General features: G+C 46.9%; 1 protein-coding gene across 2 annotated transcripts in view; it reads right to left on the minus strand.

The window, feature by feature from the left end:
* Positions 1-27072, minus strand: part of LOC147443891 (NADH dehydrogenase ubiquinone complex I, assembly factor-like protein (DUF185)) — a 186642-nt gene that overhangs the window by 66621 nt on the left and 92949 nt on the right. For both annotated transcript variants that reach the window (XM_086526696.1, XM_086526697.1), the window contains exons 5-8: positions 11940-12183; positions 11678-11736; positions 11481-11533; positions 11172-11403 (exon numbers count right to left, since the gene is read on the minus strand). In XM_086526696.1, coding sequence (XP_086382822.1) covers positions 11172-11403; positions 11481-11533; positions 11678-11736; positions 11940-12183 — 588 coding nt within the window. The remainder of the gene's footprint in view (positions 1-11171; positions 11404-11480; positions 11534-11677; positions 11737-11939; positions 12184-27072) is intronic.

Consider the following 27072-nt stretch of genomic DNA (forward strand, 5'->3'; position numbering starts at 1 on the left):
CAGACTCGAGCGAAGACGACAGGAAAAGCAAAAAGCGAAGCAAGAAACAAAGCTTCGGAAAGGGCAAGAAAAAGGCAAGGAAGTCTAAGTCTCCCCAGTGAGTGACACTGCTACAGAGGACTCGTCTACGGACAGTTCAGACTCTGACAACGGAAAGTTTTATGCGAACAAGAAGAATTTTTACAAAGCCAACCAGTATGACTTTCTCCAAGATAAAAGCAAGAAAGTCCGAGAGTTTAAGGAAGGTGCCCCCCCCCCCCTGCTGCGCCATCGCTGCCCCCTCCCACCTTGCTGCCACCCGTCCCCCGCCTGCCCTTGCGCGCTTCTACCCAGCCCAGCCCGCCCGCCCCGCCTGTCCTTGCGCACAGCAGCCCGCTACCCCCACCTCGCGCTGCCCCTTCTCCCGCCGCCATCCCCCCCCCCCCCCCCCCCCCCCCCCCCCCCGCCCGCCCGCTGCCCCTTGAATTCTCGCTCACTGCCTTATCCTTTCTCCCCCCCCCCCCATCTTCATCATTCCCGAAGGTTCCTACACTTGGCTCGCAACACTGTTTCTTCGGACAGTGCTCGGCGTGCTCGGTTGCAGAGTCTCTTCACCGCCCGCTTCTTCGCCACAGCAGTAGACACAGATGGAGGCTCCAGCTCCGCCACAGAGGGACTCATCCGAAGCCCCTGAAGCCCGACCCCGCTGAGCCCACCATTCGACTTGCTCTATCGCCGACGAAGCAAGCGAGCCTAGCCGCTGAGGTTGAGCGTTTGTAGGCGACTTCGGTCATCTGCAAAATTCTCCGCACCCGTCCTAGCAGAGGAGAGCTGCGAGACCTTCTCCAGAGGCCCGCCTTCTCGCAGAGGTGGGCAAGATCTTGGATGTCCAGATTCTCGAACGGAGGTACTACCAGATCGAGTTCGAGACCTCCGAGATGGCTTCCAAGGTCATAGCTATGAGTCCACTGGCCATCCGAGCATCACGCGCCCACTTTCAACAGTGGCGACATGGTTTTGACCCGACTTCGGATGTGCTAGTAGAGGAGGCAGACATCCCCATCTCACTCTGCTTTCCGAGTTTACGGAGGGAGTACCTACCACTTCTCTCCAGGATTGGCTCCGCCATCGGGACTGTCCTGGAGTCACCTCGTACGGAAGCATCAGTAGCTGCCAAGGCGGCTGGCATCCCCTCAGATCGAGTTTTGGTCAGAGATACCCACACGCTCCCGAAGGTCATCCTTCTGCCTCGGGTGAGTGGGGGTTGGTTTAGACAGAGTGTGAAATACTCGGGTCTCCCGAACCAGTGCTTCATTTGCAGACAGATGGGCCACCTAGCGAAGGCCTGTCCACGGCGGAGACCACGACCTGCACCTCAGTCTCAGCCCCAGCCTGCCAAGGCTGGGCCGCAGCCACAGCGAGCGGCACAACGCACAGATTGAGAGCCGCCCTCCGAGCCTGGGGCCCAACGGAGGAGGGGTGGTAGCAGGCCCGTGGCCGTCGACGCCAGGGGCCACAACGACAGCCTGGCACTCAGAGTGGCCCTCAGGTGCCTACTCAGCAGCAGTGGGTTCCCACGGGGAACCGCTTTGGTCCTCTTGAGTAGGAGGAGCCCCCTACGCCAGCCTCCACCCCTGCTTCACCCTCACCAGCCGCCCTCCCTTTAGAGTTCCCCTCCTCCTCCTCATCCTCCCCCCCGCCCTCTGCTCCCGTACACTCCCCACCTCGCCCCTCTACCTCTTTCGCCCCACCCCGCTTTTCCTCCCCTCCGCCCCCCCCCGGCCCCCCACCTCCTTCTCTCCCCCCTCCTGCTCCAATTCCACAGTCGTCTCGGGAGACTGGTCCCTCGCTGGCGGCTAGGAGATCTCTTGGCAGCGCCTTTGCCACGAGTCGCCTAGCGCGAGAGGGTCAGCCCTTCTTGCGGCCCCCTCTACAGATTCAGACATCTTCCCTTGCAGCTATCCCTCGTGGCCTGACGAGCATTGACCTCCGACGCCGTTAAGATTTCTTCAACTACGGGTTCACTCGCTTTCTCGGCAATTCCGCAGCAGACCACGAGGCAGCTTGCTTCAGGGTCCATGCTTTGTTCCTCACCGCTAGGGGGACAGAGGCCTTCGACTCAGCAATTCGTTTCTCCTTCCCCCTCTCTGGTAGGACCGAGACAGAGTGGTCCCTCGACTCAGTGGTGGGATCGTTGTATACACAGGTTTTCGAGTTCTCTCACCACATGCGAGAACTTGGAGTTACAGATTTGTTGCAGACTCTGTGGCCACTGGCCAATTTTGCGGTGACACCACCAGACTCAGCAGGATGTAGGCACATTGTGGTGTACTTCTTTGTTGATACGCAGTGTTTGCCTTGCTATGTATACATTCATGAGGACTCCTGGACAGAGGAGGTTGCTTTATGCACGGCTCGCTCTGCTTGGGCTTGGGCTAGGCACTCACTGCAGTCTCGCCTATCTAGAGGACGTTCGGATGCGGATTACTCCCCATCCAAGCCACCCTCGAAGATAGCCCGTCTTGCTGCTGCGGCAGTATTTGTTCTCTCTCGCTCCCCATTAGGATCGTCTCATGGAACGTGCAGGGACTAGGTGGGCCCCAGTTCAGCGCGACAGCGGGGCCGATTGCGTCAGGAGCTTCAGCGTTGCCTTGTGGGAGGAGAGATTGATCTCCTTATGCTTCAGGAGCACCATCTGTCTGAGAGCCGCATTCGATGATGTGGTCAAATTTTGCGTGGACGATATGATACCTTTTGCCAGCTGCTTTTGGACCTGGAGGCATCCAGGGTGGGGTATGTATGACTATTGCGGACTCATTGCAGCAGGCCATTGTGGGAAGAGGGATTATTGTGCCAGGCAGGGCTCAGTGGATTACTATGCAGGTTCAGGGTGCCCTTGTGGGCTTCCTGAACATCTATGCGCCCAATGTGGCGAGTGCTCGTGTAGAGTTTTGGTCACAGATTGTTGAGTCTTTGCCACAGGCTGACCATTGGTGTGTAGGAGGGGACTTCAACATCTTGGAGGACCCTTCTGACAGGATTGGAGGCAGCCATGCTACTGTTCATGGAGTCGAGTTAGCAGCTTGGGAGAGGTTGTGTATGACTTTGAGGGTCTCGGATACATGGCAGCACTCTGGCTTTGTGAGGCCTCCAGAGTCTTGCCTTCTCTAGATCGGACCGCAGAGTGGGAGGAGTGAATCTATCGCGGATAGATCGCTTCTACACTAGTGACCACTTCAGTGACTAGGGGGATCAGTGGGCATCCTGGCAGGGACATCCTTCTCAGACCATGCACCAGTGATCCTCACAGTGGCAGACAGGCAGAGTGGGAGCACGATGCTTCGCATCCCAGAGCGGATCTTGTTGGACTCAGCGCGCTCAGAGAGAGGGTAGAGGCTCTCTGGACAGAGGGCATGGACAGCCAGGCTCTATCTGCCGACAGAGTGGCCTTAGGCCTAGCTCAGCTTAGCAACTTTTTTCTCCAGGAGTCTTTGGCTCGACTACAGCGAGTTGCAGTAGAGGCCCCGCAAGTAGCAGAGTGCTGTTTCCAGAGGATCCGAGTAGTGGGCATCTTCGGGAGGACTTGCGTCATAGACCCTGACCCAGCAGCTCTTCACACAGGACACTGGAGGCTATGGGCTTGGGAGTATTGTCCACTGGCACGAGTACAGTGGGATCCTGGTGAGTGGCTATGGAGGGACCCCTTCTCTTCGGCAGACCGCCCAGAAGTCCCCTTCTTTCAGTACATTGTTCGGCTTGGACGTCATATACTTGCAGCACAGAGAGAGGCCCGCCCCGCTGCAGCACGTCATTGGCAAGAGGAGGGCCTCACAGTCGAGTTCCTTGCAGCCTTTTGGCAGAGGCTGTGGGACTCCAAACAGCCGAGGCGCGTCACTTTGTTTCAGTGGCTGGTTGCACACAGAGCCACAGCAGTAGGGAGCTAGCTTGTGCATAGTGGTCTCTCGGCTGCATGTACAGCCTGTGACCAGTTGGTGGAGAATCAGCGTCATTGTCTTTGGCACTGTCCCTCGGCCCAGCGGTGTGGCTACGAGTTCTTTGGCTGATGCCTGCCCTCTCCACGGCTCGACAGTACACTTGGGGGGCAGCGGCTTGGTCCACCCTCACGGGTCCGACACTTCAGTTGGAGCTATCTTCCACCAGCAGGATGATAGTGATGCAGGGGGGGCGACCTACACTCAAGCCTGCTACAGAGCTTACTCCACAGGAGTGGTGCAGTGAGAGAGAGGAGTGTTGGGAGCTCATCAGTGGCCAGACACTTTGGTTCATCTGGCGGGCCCGCTGTTTCCGCATCTTTGAGGCTCGCCTTGTGCCACCAGCAGAGACTGTTCGTGACTTTTGGCTAGAGCTGATCCATACTCTCAGAGGACAGCTTGAGGGACTAGAGGGTAGCTCCGACCACATGCGGGAGCGCCACGAGGCTTTCCTTCGACTCTGGCGCCTTGGGCCTGTCTACACCATAGTCCAGGGGGTGCTCAGATGGCACTACTGTCCACCTGTGTGGCTCTTCCCTCCTCCCATCTCTTGATTTAGCCTCATTGTATATATGCTGTTTTTTCATTGGGAAATTCTCCCCATCATGCTTGTTGTAGCCCTCTCTTGCAGAGGTGGATGTATTCCTATGAGCAGTTTTCATTAACTAATAGAAGGATCTTTTTCTCGGAAAAAAAAAAAAAGATTCTGGAGCTCTTTTCTACCCGCCTCTTCATTCAAGAAGATCTCATTCAGAGAACAGATTGCGCGGTTTACCTTGGGTCTACCTACAGAGATCCGAGATCACTGCTTGGAACAGAAGTCAGCTTCTATTCAGGAGTTGACGAGTCATGCAAAGCGGGGCTTTGTCATTCACTCTGGCAGTCTGACCTACCCCACAGATGAGGCCATGACACAACGAGCCAAACAGACTTCTGGGAATGAAAGTAGAAAGAAAAAGAGCAACCCAGAGAAAAAGGATGCACGACCCAAGCTTACTCCTGAGAAGCGAGCTCGCTTCATTAGAGAGGGGAAGTGTTTTGGATGCGGGGAACAGGGACACATCTCCTTCAAGTGCCCTAAAAAGGCAGAGAAAGAACAGAATGATAAAGATGACGCCAGGCCTAAGAGTTCGAGAGTAGCTAAGCAATGTGGCAGAAAAGGCAGATAGAAAAGCATAACTGGTACCACATGGCGTGGGACCTGCACCGAATCTAATGAATGAAAGTACAGACTTTGCCGCTTTTGGGGCAAAGTGAAGGATCAGGAAGCTCTTTTGAAGGAGCCAAGGCCAACTTCTTTTCACTTGAAATTGGCGGCTCGATTTGGAATTACGCCCGACAGACTAATGCCACAGGCGGAGGTAGTTCGACTGGCACCCGGATGGGATGTTGCCATTACACCGAGCATTTGCAAACTTCGTTTGCAATGACGAGGGTGTTCAGGGCACGCGAGTGATGTTCTACTCAAGATCCCTTGGTACCACAAGAACTTAGCCGTGGTTGACTACCGGGCTGAGAAAGCGACTTTGATAAATGAAGGGCTTAGAGATTGTACTTGATGAACTTCAGTTTCTTACTCATTCTTTTGGGAGAGACCTAAACGATGGATTAAGGTTGAATATGTTTTGACCTGATCAAGAGAATGCCAAGATTTTTCTCCACACTCATGCTGATTGCTTTTCAGAGGGCCTGAAGATCAAACCATTGATCTGATACCTGGAAGCACGCCACCGAATTGGCCACCTTACCGTGTGAGCCGAGTACAGAATGAGAAGATTATGAACCCAATGAAAGACCTCTTGGAAAAGGGTCTTGTCCAGCCTAGTACATCACCGTATTGCTCTCCAGTGTTGTTGGTTTTGAAGAAAGACGGATCTTGGATTATAGCACTCTCAACGAAATCACCATTAAGAACAGATTTCCGATTCCTAGGATCGATGATATACTCGACAGGTTACACGGATCCTCGTGCTTTAGCAGGATTGACTTGAAGAGTGGATATCATCAAATCAGGATAGCGCGGGGAGACGTCTACAAGACAGCTTTTAGGACGACTTTTGGGTTATTTGAGTTTTTGGTGATGCCTTTTGCTTAACCAATGCTCCTGTGACATTTAACCCGATGATAGACAGGATTTTTCGAGAGTACAGGCTATTTGTTGGCACTTTCTTTGATGACATCATTGTTTTCTCCAAGAATGAGGCAGAACACAGAGATCATCTGCTTCAGGTCTTTCAGGCATTACGAGATCACAAGTTAGTGATTAATGCAAAGAAAAGTGAATTTTTCCTACCAGAGATACACTTTTTGGGACACATTGTGTCAGCAGCAAGAGTGCAAATGGATCCGGCCAAGATAGACACTTTCTGTGATTGGCCCGACTTGAGGAATGTCCATGAAGTTAGAAGCTTCTTGGGACTGTGTTTGTACTACAAGCGGTTCATACGAAAGTTTGCAGAGGTTGCTTCCCCTTTGCATACCTTGACACAGAAAGGAGTACCTTTTTCGTGGGGACCCACAGAGGTGACTGCCTTTTGGACATTGAAAGAGAGATTGACAACGAGACCTATTTTGACTTTGCCGGACTTGCAGAAGTCAAATGAAGTATATTGTGATGCTTGTGGTCGTAGTCTGGGTGCGGTCTTGACGCTTACGAGAGCCGTTTGTTCTCTAGGCCGGAGATAACAGCACAGATCTATGAGAAAGAGCTTTTGGCGGTTATCCATGCTCTTACTCAGTGGCGGCATTACCTACTCGGAGCAGATTTTACTGTCTTTACAGACCATCAGAGTTTGCGCTACTTCTTGTCACAGAAGCAACTTTCGGAAAAGCAGATACGGTGGGCGAACATCTTGTCACAGTTCCACTTCCAGATTGTCCATGTGCAGGGTAAAAAAATGTGGTGGCAGATGCTTTGTCTCGGAAACCGTTGGTTCTGGCTTTTTCCGCAATACATCATAGGAGCTTCGAGGATATGGTCGATCAGTATGCCACAGATACAAATTTCGCAGATATTTTCACACGGATACGGGATGGGGAGACAGTAGCGGGATACTCCCTTCGGGAAGGCTACTTGATGAGAAAGACTATGTTGTGCGTTACATAGCCGTTGAGGGGTAAGGTTATGACTGAATGTCACTGTCCACCTTTTACGGGTCACCGCGGCATTGCTACCACCATGAAAGGGGTAGAGAGATAGTTCTTTTGGCCGTGACTCAAAAAGGACGTGGAAGAGTTGTGCGCAGTATGCCAGAAGGTCAAGTTTGACAGGCATAAGACACAGGGATTGTTACACCCTTTTACCCATACCCACCCACCCTTGGGAAAGTATTGAAATGGATTTCATTTTTGATCTCCCGATTACACAGAATGATCACGATAATTTTCCGATTACATGGCACGTCTGAGACGATTGTCTCCGACAGAGACCCCAGATTTATGAGTTTGTTTTGGAAGGCAATTTGGGAGAACATTGGCACGCGGTTGCAGTTCTCGTCATAGTTCCACTTGCAGACTGACGCGCAATCTGAGATTGCCAATTCAGTGGTTTTAGATTTATTGAAGTCTTGTATCTCGGATCAGAAGACTCAATGGGAAAAGAACTTACCTTTGGTGGAATTTGCCTACAATAACACGATACACTCTTCCACGGGGAAGACGCCATGTGAGATTGTTGAAAGTGCTACGAAGGTTCCATCCTTCCTGAGCACGAAAGATTAGATATTTGAAGCGGATGAATATTCGCGAGGTTTGGATACAGCTATTGCCAAGGTTTGCTAGACTTTGTAGGAGGAGGATGATGGGGTGCTCTTACGTTTTGAGAAGGCACGCCCACGAAAGAAACAGGGAAAGGAGAGGCGTTTTCCAAAGCTTTGTATGCGATACTACAGACCTTCCCAGATCACTGACAAGATAAATGATGTCTCCTTCCGATTGAAACTGCCAAATACTTGGAGGATTAACAATGCATTGCATGTGAGTCTCTTGAAACCTGTTAAGGGTGATGTGCCTGATGATGGGGAGCCTGATGAGCAACCCGAAGTGGAAGAAAACGAGGAGATCCTTGTTTCTGAACAGATTTTGGCACATAATGATACGAAGAAAAGTAAAGTCCCAAGGCGGTTCTTGGTTAAGTTCAAGAACTTTCCTGCATTTGATGCGAAGTGGATGGAGGAGGAGGACCTAGCAGATACTCCTCGGATTGTGAAACTTTACCTCGTGTTTTGGTTTAGTATAGTCTACTCCAAACAGAACCCAGAATTCAGCTTGGCCGGAGATCTGGTGCAGTGGGATGCACAAGAGGGGAGTCACTCCACTCCCTTGTCAACAGATGCCTGGATTTTGATACTAAAGTCACTCATGTCTCTATGAGCTTCAGGAATACTGAGAGCTGACAGTATTCTGCTGGATGACTTTATGAAATGGAATTCCTGATTATGATACTGATTTGTTCTTGACTTCTTGTGAGTGCAGGAACTGATAGACGAAATGACTGCAGCATTTTGGTCTGATTGATCTCGAATAGACATGGTTGCAATAGGGGTTAGTCAATCGGACATCGATGAGGTCCCGATTGGACCTAGATGTGATTGCTAGCTACATTGCCGATAAATCATGGTGTAAGATCCGAATGAATGTTGAATGTCATGTGATGTCCTATGATGTCTGGTGATGTCCTGTGATGTCGTGTGATGTGACTGTCGATTTTGTACATGTGCTAGATGTGTGTTCCTAGTACGTAGGTACTAACAGTCAGTGTCTGCTTATACGGTTTATGGCTTTTGTCGGTTTTGCAAGCGTAATCACGGTCGATTAGAATGCTTTCAAGAGGGGGGTATGTCACAAAGTGATGACGTGGCGGACAGCAAAAACCCTAATTTCTGCCAGAAACCCTAAAATTCCTGCAAACCCTAATTTCCGGAAATCGCGGAGGCTAAAAAACAAAAAGAAAATTGAAAATGATGAGCGACGCAAATTTCTCTTTTTCTCTACTGAATGAGAAAGAGAGAGAGAGAGAATGCTTTTGCTTTCAGAAACTCTCTGTGAGAGGGAAAAGAGCTTTTGCTTTCAAGGTTTTTGATTTTGAAGCTTTTGGGGCTCTGCTTTTGGGCATCCCTTGTAACCTTTAAATTAGTGGTGAGGGCCTCACTTCTCAGAGCATCTGGACGCAGAGTCTGAGAGTGAATCCCAACCCACCCTCTTGTACTTTGAATTGATTAATACAAAAAGAAATACCGAAAGGGGCGCCAGTCTTTGGGGCCAATATCTCTAGGCACGGAACTCCGCCGTGCCAGTGCAAATCTATTGTGATCTCTGAATTGTTTTGAAGTGGTTATTTGGTGCTGTCGTGGTTGATTCTTGACTTGGAGTGTCCAAGTCTGTTACATAGGCCCTACGAAGTTTATTCCCCATTTGGGAAAAGTGTGTGCTCCCACTATGGGTCTCAACGGCATGTCATCGGGTCGCACCAATACTTTAATACGTTGGCACATGTCGCATCGCTCCACGTAATATTTAGTATCCATGAACAGAGTGAGCCACCAAATCTTTGCTAGGAGTATTGCTTTTACCGTTTTTCTGCCAAAAAGTGTCTTCTTGCTAGACCAGCATGGGCTTGCTCAAGATGGACAGATACTCATGTTTTGCAGCACAAATTCTTAAGTTATCATCCATCCCTTTTGGATAAAGTTGGTTTTCAATAATAGTATAATTTTTTAATTCGTGCTGAATCGATCGTATGCTGGCTCTGCTCAAATTCTCTGGTAGTCCACCTTGCTCCAAGTACTTGTTAGTGCCTGATGTGTCAAGGCACTTACTTTTGGCCTAATGCTAAACTATAGCAGTAGCTTGTCCACTTGGCTCAAGTGCAATGCGTACACGACAAGAATCCTCCGCAATTCATTTTTCTCCCGACTATCCATGGGGGAGAAATCTTGCAAGAAGTATTCTTCATTGGTCTTCCTGGCCATTGCTTTGTTTGTGGCAAGAAGGACCATGTTACAGTTTGTACCCATCGGAGGATACCTCCTGTGATCAAAGGCAACACGCATCAAAACAAGAGGCACTTCATGCAAACAGGGGATTGGAAGGTGTTAGTGAAAGGAAAAGAATGAAGCAAACCAAGCCAAGAAGAAGGAAGCGAAGAAAATAAGAGGACCAGCTCGAAGGACAGACGCTCCAAAGCTTGTGTATAGACGCAGAGTTCCTCTTTCTCTTCCCTCTTCGGATACTTCCTCGGACCTCAACACCTCTCCATGATCCACCACCTGGTCCTCAAGGCTCAAGGCACTGATTTGGACATCAGCAGAAGTTCTGAAGGTATAAATTCAGCTTACGAGCGGCATTTTCCTTCTTTGGCAGAAAGTGCTAACAAGTCTGTTGAGGAGAAGGCTTCGAAGACCGTTAAGCCTAGGAGGTCGTCTAGGCTTAATCCCCATTCTTAGCCTTGATTTGAGGCAATCTTGTACTTTAGATTGCCCTAGGACTTTTATCTTTTGGTGATACCATTTATGGTTCATTCTCTGTTGTATTACTTTGATGTGATTTTACTTTTGGGTCTTTGTCCTTGAGGTGTTTTTTAATGGAAAGATTTTCTTTTCTCGAAAAACAAAACAGTGCACTACTCTGCATCTCTAGATCAATGATATCCAAGCCACCCTCTGCCTAGGTGGCCCTAGGAAGGATGATCGTAGACCATCTAACCTGTGCTCTAGTATCGTGAGTGCCATTTGAACCTCCCCAAACGAAGTTCCTAACCAAGCATCTAAGCTAAGACATTACTCCTGTACGAAGCATCCAACATGAAGCAATGAAAACATCAATTAAGCACAGGTCAACCTGGACCTCACGCATCATAACCTTGACTCGCAATCTCTACAGATCCCTGACATTGGGGTGGTAACTTATTCATATATGGATTGAGCACCCAAACTACCATGTTGTGTGAGGCCACGGGTACATATCAAACTTTAACCATGCTGAAGAGTCTAGCACAACATGATAGAAGGCAAGCCTTCCAGTATTCATTCCTTGAGACAGATCTCACATTGCAAATATCCTATACAACACGAGCATCATGTTCCCTCATACAAACATATGAACTCATTCTAGGAAAAAACCAACGATAAAGCAGACAATGTGATAATATAGTGTGAAGATACAGATGCAGATATTTCATTTCAGAAAAAGAATGAGCTTCACCTGAAGACTATCTGATACTATTTTGTCTTCTCCATAGTCAATAATTAGAGCACCACCACCATCTTGTCCAACACGCTTTGCAATCTCATGGGTCACTTTCAAAGCTTGAGGGCAAACTTCAGCATGATTAAGTGATTCTTTTTCTTCAAGAGGAGCCCACTTGAAGCGTTTTGCTAGATAAAGTGTGCTTGCTGCTGTAGGCCCAGGCGAAAGCACAAAACGCAATCCAAGCCTAAAAAGGGGCTCCAAAACATTTATTTTGTGCTCTTCATCCTTCACACTTAAAAGTAGTGAAGTTTTTTATCTTACTCAGATGATTCATCCACGTCCACCAGCTTCTCACGCCACCCTCGAGAGCTTTTCTGCAAATAACACCAGTTTTCTATTTGAGCTCACATGAAGCTTCAAAGCTTCCTAATAAAGACCCCTCTGCACACTGGAATCTCAAAAGTCTTGTGGTTTTTGTTTACAAAAAGACACTGTCAGGGTACCCGAATTCACTTTACCTGAAATTGATGTATTGGCAGTGCATCAAAAAACTCGTGACCAATGATAATAGTTGGTACTGCAACCACCACAAGTCCAAATAGAGATATTGAATCAAGCTAAGCAAGAAAAATCAGGTAATGTGTCCTCTAATATAAATATAGGGTATTAAAAAATTCCCTTAACTTCCAAATCCTATCAACTCACTTAACAAAGAAAATTGATGATTATAATCAAAGGAATATAGATAAAAATGTAAACAACAACATTGAGTCGTCTTACCTCCACAAGGCACATGCTCCAAGTCAGTATGCCATGAAATAGTTGAGCTGAATAAAGTGCTAGTCATTCTCTTGAAGGCACATACATTCCCTTGAGATGGAGAATTATCATTTGTAGTTGTGCTCTGATGCTGCTCTTCCATAGGCACCCTTAGTGTTTTCTGTTGGATTGTGCGTAGAGTGGGGCTGCACTCGACAAGATGCACTGATATTGCATTTGCAAAGTCTTTAAATTTGGACACTCCCTGTCAAAAAAAAAGGAAATTGGCTAATTAGGGAGCAGCGAAATTGCATGAGAAGATGAAGGTCAAAAGAACACGCAAGCAGTGCATTTCTGACTTAGAACTGGGGCTCCTTTGGCAAAATTGCAAGTATTATAAGCTCACCCACAAGATAACTGCCATGGACGGTTGTCAAACTTTCAACTACCATTCGTTCTTTGATGTGCCTGAAGTATAAAATAGAAAAGTGCATACTTTTGAATGACTTTAGGCTACTACGTGCAGAAAAGTACTGTGTATTACAACGAGATGCTCCATTGGACAACAGCTGTTCTTTTATATTCACGTGTTTATAAAATTCCAACTTATGCAATTAACCTCACAAATAACACTTGCATTTGGTGACTTTAAAAAAGTAATTGACCCGATTTATGGGGTGGAAACTCCTTTATTAGTGGGCCACCTGTACAACAACAGTAACATTTTGGAGGCCTTCTCATGGAGCAATCACAGCTCTGCAACAAGCCTTGCTTGGCTGCAAAATCTTTTCCCTTTCAAAAACACAGATAGGGCTGGGACTACTGTACCAAGAAAAGAGTGGCTACCCTCACCCAGCTCACGGAAGTTGCTAACACTAGTCTTGCCTTGTTGAGAGGAGAGGACAGTGCGTTTCAGAGCAACTAAAAAAGGGGGCAGCAGAAGAAAAATTCATTGAAGAAGCCCTTTGTGAAAATGGCTCCTGAAACGTCACAGGGGTCAGAAAAGGCCAACAAGGATAAGGACTCAGCCGGGACTTCTGGAGTGCAGGCAAAGAAACAGAAAAGGAAGCCTTTTGTGCGTAAGTTGCTCAAGGAAAAGAAGGTCTTAATGGCTGAAAATAAATGCTTTACATGCGAGCAGCCTGGTCACTTTGCTGCCAATTGTCCACAAAGGACAAGACCAGCTGACTCAGATAATAAAGAGGGCCAGCAAGGAAAGAAGCCTAAACCCACGGTCGGTTTCGTGTCGGATATGGTGGGTGACAGCCCAGTACAGATGCCAGCAAGTTATGCAAAGCATGGGGTAAAGTCAGAGATCAGACAGCACTCATCTTCTTTGATCCAAGTGCCAAAGCAAACTTTATCTCACCAGAGTTAGCTATGACGCTGGGCATCAGAGCTGAAGAGATGGGGCACACGGCAGAGGCAAGGTTGGCATGTCGTTGCCACTCAAAGTTTGTTACTCCCACCATTGGAAAGTTGCGTCTGCATATTCAATTGTATGTGGACACGGAAGAATTCTATATCATGCCATTGGAAGGGTGCGATGTGCTACTTGGAATTCCCTGGATGTTCAGAGTACATGGCGTACTGGATACCTTCGGTAAGACGATCACCCTTCAGCATAGGGACAAAACTCATGTTTTGGATGTAAAGCTCAAAGGGAGTCTGTCTCTATTGTATCTGCTTCGGCTATCACTTCTGTAATAAAGAATCATCTTTCTGTGTACTTGATTTTTGCACGTGATGTCTCAGATAATTGTCAGTCAAATTTATCTGTGTTAGATAAAGAAAGGTCAGCATTTTTACGAGAGTTTAATGACTTGTTTTCTTACTCATTACCGTCGCAATTGCCGCCAGAGAGATCTGAGGACCATCGGATAGATTTGATGCTAGGGTGTAGCCCACCAAATAGACCTCCCTACAGGGTTAGCACGGCGCAGCAGAAAGAGATTATGGGCCAGGTTGAGGAGTTATTAGAGAAGGTGTCACAAGCGTGTGACTACTATCTATCCTTTTTGTTGATTTCTTTCTTATTATCTATTTACTTTCACTTTTTGGAAACACCCCTCGGGAAATCTAACTGCCCTGCATTGCATAGCTAGTGTGGAACTGTCCAGAGGGAGTCCAGGCCTGAGGGCAAGAGAGCACTAAGGTTGGACAAGGACTATGGTTAGCCAAGTGGGGTCATTGACTAGCCAAAGTGGAATCCTTTGCTACAGAGGCTACATTTCAGTTCTGGATGTGGCCGCAGTGTACAAAGAGGGTCGGATGACCTAGAAAGATACAATGGCAGCATCTCCTAAAATTTAGGGAACTGCTATTTTGGGACCTGAAAATGTGTTGACGTCATTACCGCCGGAATGACAAGGGGAACATTTTCTTACTCTGCCGTGAAGTCAACTGGGCAACCAGTTGGGATATTTTTAGACGGCAACCCCGAAACGGGAAAATGCTTATAAATGTGCCAAGTGGCACCTTCTGGTGCACTTGCCTCATGCATCAAGAAGTGGCGCTGAATTTAGGAGGGGGAGAGCCTCATTTTCAGTTTTTGTCATAGGTAAAGAGCTATGGAGTGCTTGCTTTCCCTCTTATGCACAGTGCGGTGCCAGGAGTGATGCCCTGCACGCTACGCACTACCCTCTCTCTCCCCTTTGGCAGTATGTTATGCCCCTCTAGTGGGCTCTTCATTTGACCAATGTACAGTTGTGTGGGTTCATGCGCGATTGCCGAGGCAAGAGCCTCTTGCACAGGTACTGGATTAGCTAGCGGCTAATCCCCCGCAGGTACAGGTGAATTCGAAGAAATTTCACGCCAGAAATCTCGTCCGATTCAAAGGGCAAGTAGCCCTACAGGTGCGGGAGCTCGAGGACTTGCTACGGATGCGACCGGCATGCGAAACGGAGCCCGAAACAGTAAATTACAGCCTGCTGTGTATTTTTGCAGGTTTAGGGTTTTGGCCCTAAACGGACCCTAATACCCCCAAGAGGTTCGGGGACGCAAGGGGACCGCTGTACAGATGATCTGGCGCATTTTCAGGGCTGAAAACAGAGAATTCAGCGTGCTGCAGATCCTCGCCAGGTTTTGCAAAGTGCCCGTATGCGTCGGGAAAGTCAGTCAATGCGTGGGAATACTGACTGTGAAGGGTTCTAGTACAGTTATGCTGCCGAAATCGAGCTGGAACAGTGGAAATTCAGCCGAGTTTGTGCGGGGCAGCTTGTAGAAACCACAGTGTTTATTCCCTCTTTTGAACAATAAAGAAATACCGAAAGGGGCGCCTAAGTTAGGGGCCAATCTGGTGTCTGTCTACTCATACAGGTGCAATCTAGCAGCCTGTATCCCTCTCCCCTTTGTTGTGTCTTGAAAGTACAGGTAAAATAGACGACTAATAATGGGTGAAAGCTAAATCAAGGTTTAAAGTAAAGTCTACCGCCCTTTTTGGATTGAACAGGCCGGTTTCATGGTTCCATCGACGGGATTAAATCACTTTTTCCCATAGAAGTGAGCCTTGGTCAGTTTTGGGCTTGAGACACAGGGGATTATAGACCAGACACAGGGAATTGCAATTATGGCTGACAGACCAGATGATGTGACTGAAGAGGTTTCCTCTTCACAGGGTCAGCAGACACATGAAGTGGGTGAGTCCTCAAGACCACCACAGACAGATGATGATATATTCAAGACCCAGTTGGCTACTGCTGTGGCTATGTTCACACAAGTAATGCAGAACCCGAGGTTTTTAGCCTTCCTGCAACCTCCTGTTCCGTCTCAGCAAGTTGGGTCACTGGATCATATTGAAAAGGCTGTTAAGGCTCGAGCACAGGTGATTCATACCGCACAGTCAATGGAAACACCTGTACACTTGACGGAGAACATGCAGTCTCCACAACCTATGCCTAGGATACAAGAACAGGTGGCCGAGATGCCAGTATTTCAAGCTGTACCAGTTCAGCCCGCCACCTTTCAGCAGCCTATAGCTGGTTCTAATGGGCAGGGAAGCAACTTACAGGCTATGCAACAAGTCTTCCCACCACCTTCAGTACACCCTGGCTATTTTGGAGGTGGATCCATATTCCAGAGCATGGCTGGTCATGCACTTGGAAATCAGTTTTACACGCCAGGAACAGTATTTGTAGGTGCTCAAACGATGATGCCTAACCCCATGTATGGTGTCATGGGTATGCAACCAGGGTTTCAGAGCACTCAGGGCCAATTTGGGATGCCACAGGCAAATTTTGGTATGGCTGGAATTACAAATCAGCAGCCAAATATGGCATTTCCAGGTCAAGTTAATAGCGGCCAAGGAACACAGATGAACCCTAATAGTGTTCCCATGTTTCAGTCACTTCCATATGACAATCTAACGCCGCTGGAGAGGCCAACTCCGTACAAAGAAGGTGGCAAAGGTGTGACATTCACGACCTTTACAGGGTTTGATGACAGGAAGAAGGCTCTCTCATTCCTCCAGCAGTTTGACAAGGCCTATGCAGGGGGAAAGTTCACAGAGGCTTCAAAGGTCCGCAAGGCAGCCACTTTCTTGACAGGGAATGCGGGACAATGGTGGACAACTTTATTGCTTCAAGGGCAAGCTCCGTCCACATGGATTTACTTCAAGCAGATTTTTGCAGCAGCATGGTTATCTGATGACTTTGAAGCAGATGTCATGACAGAATGGCACCAGCTTAATGCTGCCACTTGCAGAAATCTAGATGATTACAATCGGAAGTTTTGGAAAGCTCTACTTCCAGTAACTTCCTATAGGTTTGTGCCATTGACAAAACAGATTGAAAAATACTGTTGTGGCCTACCCAAAGGATTGAGAAAGTACTGCACGAAGACAAAAGTCACTACTTTGACGCAGCTCATCGAGGTAGCAAACACTGGCAATGGTTTGCTCAAGGGAGAAGATTGTGAATTTAACACTGGCGTCAAGGCAGGATCAGGCAAGAAAAATTCAGCCAAGAAGCACGTTCCCAATGAGGCTCCTAAAGGGACTCAGGAGTCAGCCAACGCAAGGAAAGACAAAGCTACGGCTGAATCAGAAAAAGGACCAGCAAAGAAATGGAAAAGACGTTTTCCTCGCAATTCAGAAGAGCAAAAGAAGGTCCTGAGGACAGAGAACAAATGCTTTATATGTGAGCAGCTTGGCCACATTGCTTACAATTGTCCTACAAAGAAAAGGCCTGCTGATTCTGATGACAAGGAAGACAAGAAAGGAAAGAAGCCCATGGCTGGTCTAGTGCCAGATATGGTGGGCGACAAGCCAAATTCAGACGCAAGTGAGCTTTGCAGAGCATGGGGAAAGGTCAGGGATCAAACAGTGCTTATCTTCTTTGATCCAGGTGCCAAAGCCAACTTTATTTCCCCAGAATTGGCTTCAAAGTTGGGAATCAGACCTGAAGAGATGGGGTATACAGCAGAGGCAAGTTTGGCATGTCCTGGCCATACAGAGGCTGTGACACCCATCATTGGAAAGTTGCGTCTACATATCCAGTCCTATGTAGATGCTGAAGAATTTTACATCATGCCACTGGACGGATGTGATGTGTTGTTAGGTATTCCTTGGTTGTTTCGTGTACAGGGAATCCTGGATGCCTACAACAAAAAGATCACTGTACAGAGCAAGGGAAAGACTCACATTCTGGATGTAAAGCTTAAAGGGGAGTCTTCCTACTGTATCAGCTTCTGCTATTATTTCTGTAATGAAAAAGCATCTTTCTGCGTACTTGGTTTTTGCACGTGAAGTGTCAGATTGTGATGAATCAAATTTATCTGTACTAGATAAAGAAAGGTCAATGTTTTTACAACAGTATAGTGACTGTTTTTCCGATTCATTACCGTCTCAATTACCGCCAGAGAGACCCGAGGACCATGCGATAGATTTGGTGCCAGGCAGTAGCCCACCAAATAAGCCTCCGTACAGGGTTAGTGCGGCTCAGCAGAAAGAGATAATGGGCCAAGTACAGGAGCTGTTAGAAAAGGGGCTGATTCAGCCCAGTTCATCTCCATTCTGTTCTCCAGTGTTGTTGGTGCAGAAAAAGGATGGCTCATGGCGTATGTGCATCGACTACCGTGCACTGAACAAGAATACCATCAAGAATAGGTTCCCTATACCTAGAATTGATGATATTATGGACAAATTAGAAGGAGCAGCTATGTTTAGCAGGATAGATCTAATGAGTGGGTACCGTCAGATCCGCATTAGATCAGAGGAAGTGCACAAGACTGCTTTTAGAACGCGTTTGGCCTCTACGAATTTTTAGTGATGCCCTTTGGTCTCACAAATGCTCCTGCTACGTTCAATAGGATGATGAACAGAATTTTCCGTCCACACCAGCAGTTTGTTGGTACATTCTTTGATGACATGATCGTCTACTCAAAGAATGAAGAGGAGCATAGGCATCACTTGGCCATTGTGTTCAAAGAGCTACGCAGTCATAGGTTGCTCATCAATGCAAAGAAAAGTGAGTTTTTTCTGGAAGAGATTCACTTTCTGGGATACATTTGTCTCAAAGGATGGTGTCAGAATGGATCCTGCGAAAGTTGAGGCGATCAAGTCATGGCCAAATTTGAAGACGGTGCATGATGTCCGAAGCTTTTTGGGACTATGCTCCTATTACAGAAGGTTTATCCGAAATTTCGCTGAGATTGCTTCACCTTTACATGCTCTTCAAAAGAAGGCAGTCACCTTTAGATGGACACAAAAAGAGATTTCAGCTTTTAATCTCTTAAAGGAAAAGATGACTTCAGATCCAGTCATTGTGTTGCCAGATCTTAGGAAGTCATTTGTTGTCCAGTGTGATGCCTGCGGTAGTAGCATTGGTGCAGTGCTAATGCAAGATGGCAGGGTAGTAGCCTATGAGAGCAGAATTTTGCAAGGGCCAGAGATGACCATGCAGGTCTATGAGAAAGAGTTACTGGCTGTGATTCATGCGCTCTTAAGTTGGAAACACTACCTACTAGGTGCAGATTTCGTTGTCCAAACGGACCATCAGACCTTGCGATACTTCTTGACACAGACAAAGTTATCTGAGAAGCAGATGCGATGGGCAAATATCTTGTCCATGTTCCATTTTCAGATTGTGCATGTGGAAGGCAAGAAGAACGTTGTGGCTGATGCCTTGTCAAGGAAGCCACAAATTTCAGCTGTGTCGATTCCTTATCATCATGAACTTGATGATATGAGAGAACAATATGCAAATGATGAAGATTTTGCAAGGGTCTTCTAGCAACTAATGGATGGACAACGTCATGAACACTATCTTCTTAAAGACGGGTTCATGATGATGCATGGCAGATTGTGTGTCACAAAGCCATTGCGACGCAAAGTTATGGAAGAGAGTCATGTCCCACCGTATGCAGGGCATCGTGGTATCGATGCTACAGTTAAAGCGGTTGAGACATTCTTCTATTGGCCTACATTGAGAAGGGATGTGGATGCCTTTGTGCGAGAATGCCTAATATGCCAAAAGGTCAAGTTTGACAGGCAAAAGACACCAGGGTTATTGCAACCACTACCTATTCCAGATAAACCATGGGAAAGTATTGCTATGGATTTTATCTTTGATCTTCCGAGAACGCAGACAGGAAACGATGGTATTTGGACCATTATTTGCAGATTCAGCAAACAGGCTCATTTTATTCCTGTTAGGAAGAAGATAAAGCCAGATCAGATGGCACGCTTGTTTCTGAGCAATATTTTCAAGTATCATGGCATGCCACAGTCGATTGTTAGCGACCGTGATCCACACATGACAAGTTTGTTCTAGAGAGGTTTGTTTGAGAATATGGGCACCACGCTCAAATTCTCTTCGTCATTTCATCCTCAAACAGATGGGCAGTCAGAAGAGGCAAATTCTACTGTCCTAGATCTGTTGAAGTGCTATGTGTCAGAGCATAAAGGAAAGTGGGAGCAGTATTTGCCATTGGTGGAGTATGCATACAATAATACAGTGCATTCATCAACTGGCAAGGCACCTTTTGAGATAGTTGAAGGTGGCAAGAAAGTTCCTCCCATACTGCATACAAAGGACAAGATATTTGAAGCAGATAAGTATGTTCAGGACATGGATGAAATGTACAAGAAGGTCAAAGTGGCCTTAGAAAAGACTCAAGCAAAGCAAAAGAAAGCAGCTGATCGTCACCGTCGTGAAGTGGTATATTCACTTGGTGATTGGGTGCTTTTACGCTTTGAAAAGGCAAGGTTAAAGAAGATGAAGGGTGCTGCAATTTTCATGGGTACCATCAAATTCGTATAAGGCCAGAGGATGTGCACAAGACTGCATTTAGAAGGACATTTGGTCTTTATGAGTTCCTAGTGATGCCTTTTGGTTTAACAAATGCTCCTGCCACGTTCAGCGGGATGATGGACCGGATTTTCCGCTCGCATCAACAATTTATTGGGACATTCTTTGATGACATGATAGTCTATTCGAAGAATGAAGAGGAGCATAGGCGTCACTTGACCATTCTGTTCGAAGAGCTGCGCAGTCACAGGTTACTTGTCAATCCTAAGAAAAGTGAATTCTCCTTGGAAGAGATCCACTTTCTTGGCCAGATAGTGTCAAGGATGGTGTCAGAATGGATCCCGAAAGGTCGAAGCTATTAAGACATGGCCAGACTTGAAGACTGTGCACGATGTCAGAAGTTTCTTGGGATTATGTTCCTATTATAGAAGGTTTATCAAGAGTTTTGCAGAGATAGCATCACCTCTTCACACTTTGCAAAAGAAAGAGGTCACTTTTAGATGGACCCAAAAAGAGATTTCAGCTTTTAGTCTCTTAAAAAAAAAGTTGACTTCAGATCCAATAATTGTTTTGCCAGATCTCAGGAAGTCATTTGTGGTCCAGTGTGACGCATGTGGCAGTAGCATCGGAGCAATGCTAATGCAAGATGGACGGGTAGTAGCTTATGAAAGCCGAATTTTGCAAGGGCCAAAGAAGACTATGCAAGTCTATAAGAAAGAGCTCTTGACCGTGATTCATGCGCTTTCTAGTTGGAAGCACTAGCTCTTAAGTGTGGATTTCGTTGTCCAAACAGACTATCAGACCTTGCGATACTTCAAAGCTATTCCAAAGGCATATGCGATGGGCAAACATTCTTTCTATGTTTCACTTCATAATTATGCATGTGGAAGGCAAGAAGAATGTTGTGGTTGATGGGTTATCAAGGAAGCCACAAATTTCAGCTGTGTCAATTCCTTATCATCATGAGCTTGAAGACATGAAGAAACAATATGCTACAGATGAAGACTTCGCAAGGATTTTTGAACAGTTGCGAGAGGGGTAACATCATGAGCACAACCTCCTCAGAGATGATTTTATAAAAATGCATGGCAGACTTTGTGTCACTAGGCCATTGCGACATAAGGTCATGGTAGACAGTCATGTCCCATCGTATGCAGGGCATCGTGGTATTGTTGCGACAGATAAAGCGGTAGAGACGTTCTTTTATTGGCCTACTTTGAGGAGAGATGTGGATGGACAAGATCTTTGAGGCGGATCGATGTGTTGAGAACATGGATGAAATGTACAAGAAAATTAAAGTTGCCTTGGAGAAGACTCAAGCAAAGCAGAAAAAGGCTGTTGATCGTCACCGTCATGAATTGTTGTTATCACCTAGTGATTGGGTTCTATTAAGGTTTGAGAAGGCAAGGTTAAAGAAGATGAAGGGCAAGGAATGGATGTTCCCTAAGCTCAGTATGCGTTACTATGGGCCTTTTCAAGTGATTGATAAGATCAACGATGTAGCTTACAGGCTGAAATTGCCTGATGCTAGAGGCTCACGAAGTGCCAGGCTAGGTCCTAAGCTAAGACTGATGCTAGACTATAGCAAAAGCTTGTCCAAGTCGCACAAGTGCAGTGCGCACGTGACATGTAACATTTTGCCAACGAGAAACTCTACACCAAGAAGGCCAACGGGACACACCTCCTATGTATGTCCACACTCCATAACAACCTCCTACTAAGAAAGCCAAAATTACACTCATATTTATGACAGCTTTGCACCCAATGGTTCCAAAGAATTGTGCAAAGCATATGGAAAGATCAGTGGCTTCAAGGCACTTATCTTCTTCAACCCAGGAGCCACCAAGAATTTCATCCATCTAAAGTTCCTCAAAATGATTAAGATTAAATATGATCATTTTGTTGGAGAACTTGAGGCCGAGTTAGCCACAGGATAAACTCATATAATTGTACCACTCATTGGTGCTCTTCCAATCACCATCCAAGGATACCATGGCAAGGCAGACTTTCACATCATGAGTTTAGGGCATTGCAACGCTCTTTTGGGCATGCCTTGGCACGACAAAAACGATGCTACCATTCAGATCTAGAATCAAACCATCACTTTGGCAAAACTGAAAAGCCAATCTTCTTTCAAGTTCTGACTGAGTCAAACCCAACATGATTTTAATATTGCTTTGTATTTTAGATACTGTAGAGCTTTGTTTGAGAATACTGTTTGTAATTTGTTTGAAATAGAATTTAGCTGTTTTGACTTGTCTTGGTTCCGATTGATTTTTCGCTTGATTTTGGTTTTGATGTTGGTTTCAATGTTGTTTAGAAAACCTCTGGATGACGCACGCTGAGGTCTGGGGAGCATCTAATTGTATTTCGTCCTCCTAGGGAGCGTTTAGATGTAAATGGAAAACCTTCAAGCGACAAAGCTACAGTCTGGGCAGCATTTGCTTGTATATTTGGCCTTTGAATATCTCATGGCCCGGAGTTTAGTTCTATGAGGGAGTATTCATGGGGGGATTCATGTCTCTGTCTTGAGATTGCATCTGTAATCATCTGTGTTGCATCGTAATTTGTGAAACATCTAAAGCTCATGCATGGGTGAGATTGCCTGGATATGTGATCTTAGTTCATCAAAGCACCCCTTTCAAGATTAGCGCGGTCTAAACGCTCGTTGCTACTGTTCGCAAACCGCCATCCCTCGAACCTGCCCCCTCTCCAGCTCTTGCGCACCCCCCCTCCCTGCACGATGCTGCTGCCTGCCCTTACCCGCAGCAAGCGCCCCCCCCCCCCCCCCCCGGCAGCCCACCATTTCCACCCTGCCCTTCCCCTACACCCTGTTTGGCCCCCATTGGCAGTTCTGCCTACCGCCCAGCCATCGCTCCACGCGCTCCCCCCTTCCTCTTCAAATCCCCCCGCCTCACTCCACTTCATGTCACACTCCTCCTATTGCTTATAGGCTGTCTTTTCAGCCTATTGGTAATCGCCTCGACGCCAACGCCCTTTTCTCTACAGCATCAGACACAGAATGGCGGCCTCTGCTCCACCTCAGAGGGACTCCACAGAAGCCCCCTCGCCCGACACTGCGGAGCTAACCCTTTGACTTGCTCTTTCACCAGAAGAGCAAGTGAGCTTGATAACCGAGGTGGAACGCTTTGTCACAAGACAGGCACCACATGCCAACTAAAAAGAACAGACTGAACAAACTTTAGCACTTCAAATAGCAACTGAGCAGAAAGAGAGAGACAACACGGGGAGTGACGAAGTTCCACCCAGAGAGCATTGGCCCTAAACCTTGGCGCTCCTTTCAGTATTTCTTTATATTACTTGAACTCAGTACGATGTCGGTACTCCACCCTGTGCACCTTCGTAATGAAGCATGCCAGAGAATGAGCCCTTGGCTCATATTTAAGGGCCCTTGGCCACAAAAAGCAATTACATGAAAATCTTTCAAACTCAAAAGCAACTGGCCCAAAAGCAGGTCCTCAAAAGCTGCCAACACAAAAGCGGGAATCCATACAGCACTGCCACGTCAGTAGCCAGCGTAAAATCCGGAATTCCGTACAATCTGCCATATTAGCAGCCAACGTAAAATCCGAAATTCCGTACAACAATTGTCCCGTCATCAAGCTACTCGCTTTTTGTATGTGTGTGTGTGGGCTGCTTTCCTCTAGGTCCCATCGGATGGAACCTTAAGTTGGTTGGATCTTCTTCTGCTGCTTCTGTTGCTTCTCTTAGGGTTTAGGCCCCTCAACCGCGATCTGCAAGTCAGCTCCGTTCTTCAGTGGCTTGACACGTCAGCAATTTGTGACATCCCTCCTTGAAAGAAAGTAATCGTCGGCGATTACAGCATATCTACAAAACAACTCAAGTTAGCTCAAAAATTTTAGAGAGTCGTTATGAGGGACTATCCGAGGGACAATCAGTTTTCTCATTCCAAATCGGAGCTCTTAATTTCCTCGGTCGTTGGCTTCCCAGAAGAATCTCATCCAATAAGGAGTCTCATTCCAGATTGGAACTCTTGATATCCCGAGTCATTGACTTCCCACAAGTATCTCATCCAATAAGGAATATTCATTGGGTGGCACATCAAAATGCAACAAAAATGCTTACATATGCATGTTACAAGACATAGAAACATAAAGTCGCTGATGAACACTCCTCCTGCAAATAAGGTCTGGGCCATGAGCTGTTCAACGACTCCCTCATCACTCCTCCCGCCAATAACCTAACAAGGTCCGGGCCATGAGATATAGAGGCCTTTTACAACAAAACACCCCGCAGACCGCAGCCTGCATCCTTTGGAGGTGCTGAGAGTAACCACTACTCAGACTTCTTAATACTGCCCCCGTAAATAACCATCCAAGTCTGGGCAATGAGCAAAAACAGCACTTTCCAATCATTCCATACTCCCCCCGCAAAAAAACCACAAGGGTTCGGGCCAATAGTATGAACAAGTATTCTCAAACATCAATTCTCACTACTCCACCCGAGAGTACAATAACCTAAAAAGGTCTGGGCCATGAGATATAGAGGCCTTTTACAACCAAACACCCCCCAGACCGCAGCCTATGTCGTTTGGAGGTGTTGAGTAACCACTACTCAGACTTCTTAATACTCCCCGCATAAATAACCATCCAGGTCCGAGCCATGAGTAAAAACAGCAATTTTCAATCATTGAATACTCCCCCCGCAAAAAAACCACAAGGGTTCGTGCCATGAGTATGAACAAGCGTTCTCAAACATCAATTCTTACTACTCCACCCGGGAATAAAAATTACCAATCATTGAAACCAGTATTAAAACCAGAGTCAGACAATTCAAATCAGCACCAAGACAGGTTCAAGACAGATACCATCCATTTCAAACAAATTCCAATTAGGATTACCAAACAAATTCAAACTAAACTCAAACTTAAAAAGAAATCTCGACATCAATCGAGCTCGAAAAGACGACTAGCTTTCTATCCTGAAACTTGCACCAAGATTAGGGTTATATTTCTTCCACAAGGTTGTAGCCGACCGCACCATGGTCCATAAGCTCTTGGACAGACAGGATGGTAGTCCCAAGACATAGCAGTCACATAGGACCTCCAAGGTTATCAGCTCGAAAAGAGACACCTACTGAGAGATGTCGAGAAATTTCGAGTTATAAGCTGCTAGGGTTTCCATGGCAAGCATTTCAGGATACCCCACACTGTCAGAAGCTGCCAGAAACCATATAACTTCGGGCAAAAAATTTCTTGAAAGCTTGCCAAGGACTTGGCGCATGCGGCTTGGTAGCTATAGACTTCTATCAGTGCATGACGTTGCATCTGAGAAAAATAGCAGCTCGAAACAAATCTTGGATCCTTCTCTTGCAAGTACTATTTATGGCTTATGCCCTGTAAGACAAAGCGATGAAGACGGGAACGCGCTCGATGCACGATGAAGTAAGGTTGGGAGTGGCTGGTAAGTCCGAGGTTGGAGCACGAAGATTGTTCAAATAGAATTCCAAGAGCCTTTGGAAGCGCCGGTTTGCTCTCTCTACTCTTTTGTAGGACCGGTATGCTTTCAGAAAAGCACACGCTTGATGCTCTAATACCACTGTTACAAGACGAGCACCATGTGCCAACGGAAAAGAACAGACTGAACAGACTTCTAACACTTCAAATAACAACTGAACAGAAAGAGAGACGACACAGGGAGTGGCGAAGTTCCACCCTAGAAGCATTGGCCCCAAACCTTGGCGCCCCTTTTGGTATTTCTTTATAATACTTGAACTCAGTACAAAGCTAGTACTCCACCCTCTGCACCTTCGCCTTCGTAATGAAGCATGCCAGAGAATGAGCCCTTGGCTCACATTTAAAGGCCCTTGGCCATAAAAAGCAATTACATGAAAATCTTTCAAACTCAAAAGCAATTGGCCCAAAAGTAGGTGCTCAAAAGCTGCCCAGTGCAAAAGCAGGAATCCGTACAGCACCTCCACGTCAGTAACCAACGTAAAACGCGGAAATCCGTACAATATGCCACATTAGCAGCCAACGTAAAATCCCGAATTCCGTACAATCTGCCACATCAGCAACCAACGTAAAATCCAGAATTCCGTACAGCAACTGCCACGTCAAGCTACTCGCTTTTTGTATGTGTGTGTGGGCTGCTTTACTATAGGCCCCATCGGACGTGGGAACCTTAAGTTGGTTGGATCTTCTTTTGCTGCTTCTATTGCTTCTCTTAGCATTTAGGCCTCTCGGCCGGGATCTACAAGTCGGCTCCGTTCTTCAGTGGCTTGACATGTCAACAATTTGTGACACACTTGCAAGCCGCCTCGGTCATTTGCAAGATCATTGGTACTCGACCCAGTCGAGGCGAGGTTCAGGATTTGCTTCAGGCCCAACTCCTCTTTGATGTGGGCAAGATCACCGATGTCCAGATCCTCGAGTGAGGGTACTACCAGATAGAGTTCGAGTCTTCAAAGATGACGGCCAAGGTTATATCAATGAGCCCGCTCTGTATCCGAGCAGCTCGAGCTGACTTCAGACGATGGCATCATGGTTTTGACCCTTCTACACATGTGCTTGAGGAAGCCAACTTGCCTATCTCGGTCTGCTTCACAGGCTTGAGAAGAGAGTATCTCCCTTTCCTTCCCAGGATTGGTTCCATGTTTGGGACGGTTCTAGAGTCACCGCGCACTGCAGCTTCACTTGTGGCCAAGGCCGCAGGTTTGCCTACTGTGCAAGTTCTTGTTCGAGACACTCTCTCCCGAAGGTGATACTACAGCCTTGTGTAAGTGGGGGTTGGATTAGACAAAGTGCGGAGTATTCAGGTCTCCCGAATCAGTGCTTCATTTGCAGACAGATGGTCCATTTAGCAAAGGCCTGTCCTCACAGGACCCACAGCGCATGCACAGCCTCCCAAGACTGAGCAAGCACAGCA

Source organism: Adiantum capillus-veneris, chromosome 13, assembly GCF_014529385.1.
Source record: "Adiantum capillus-veneris isolate H3 chromosome 13, ASM1452938v2, whole genome shotgun sequence".
NCBI lineage: Eukaryota > Viridiplantae > Streptophyta > Polypodiopsida > Polypodiales > Pteridaceae > Adiantum > Adiantum capillus-veneris.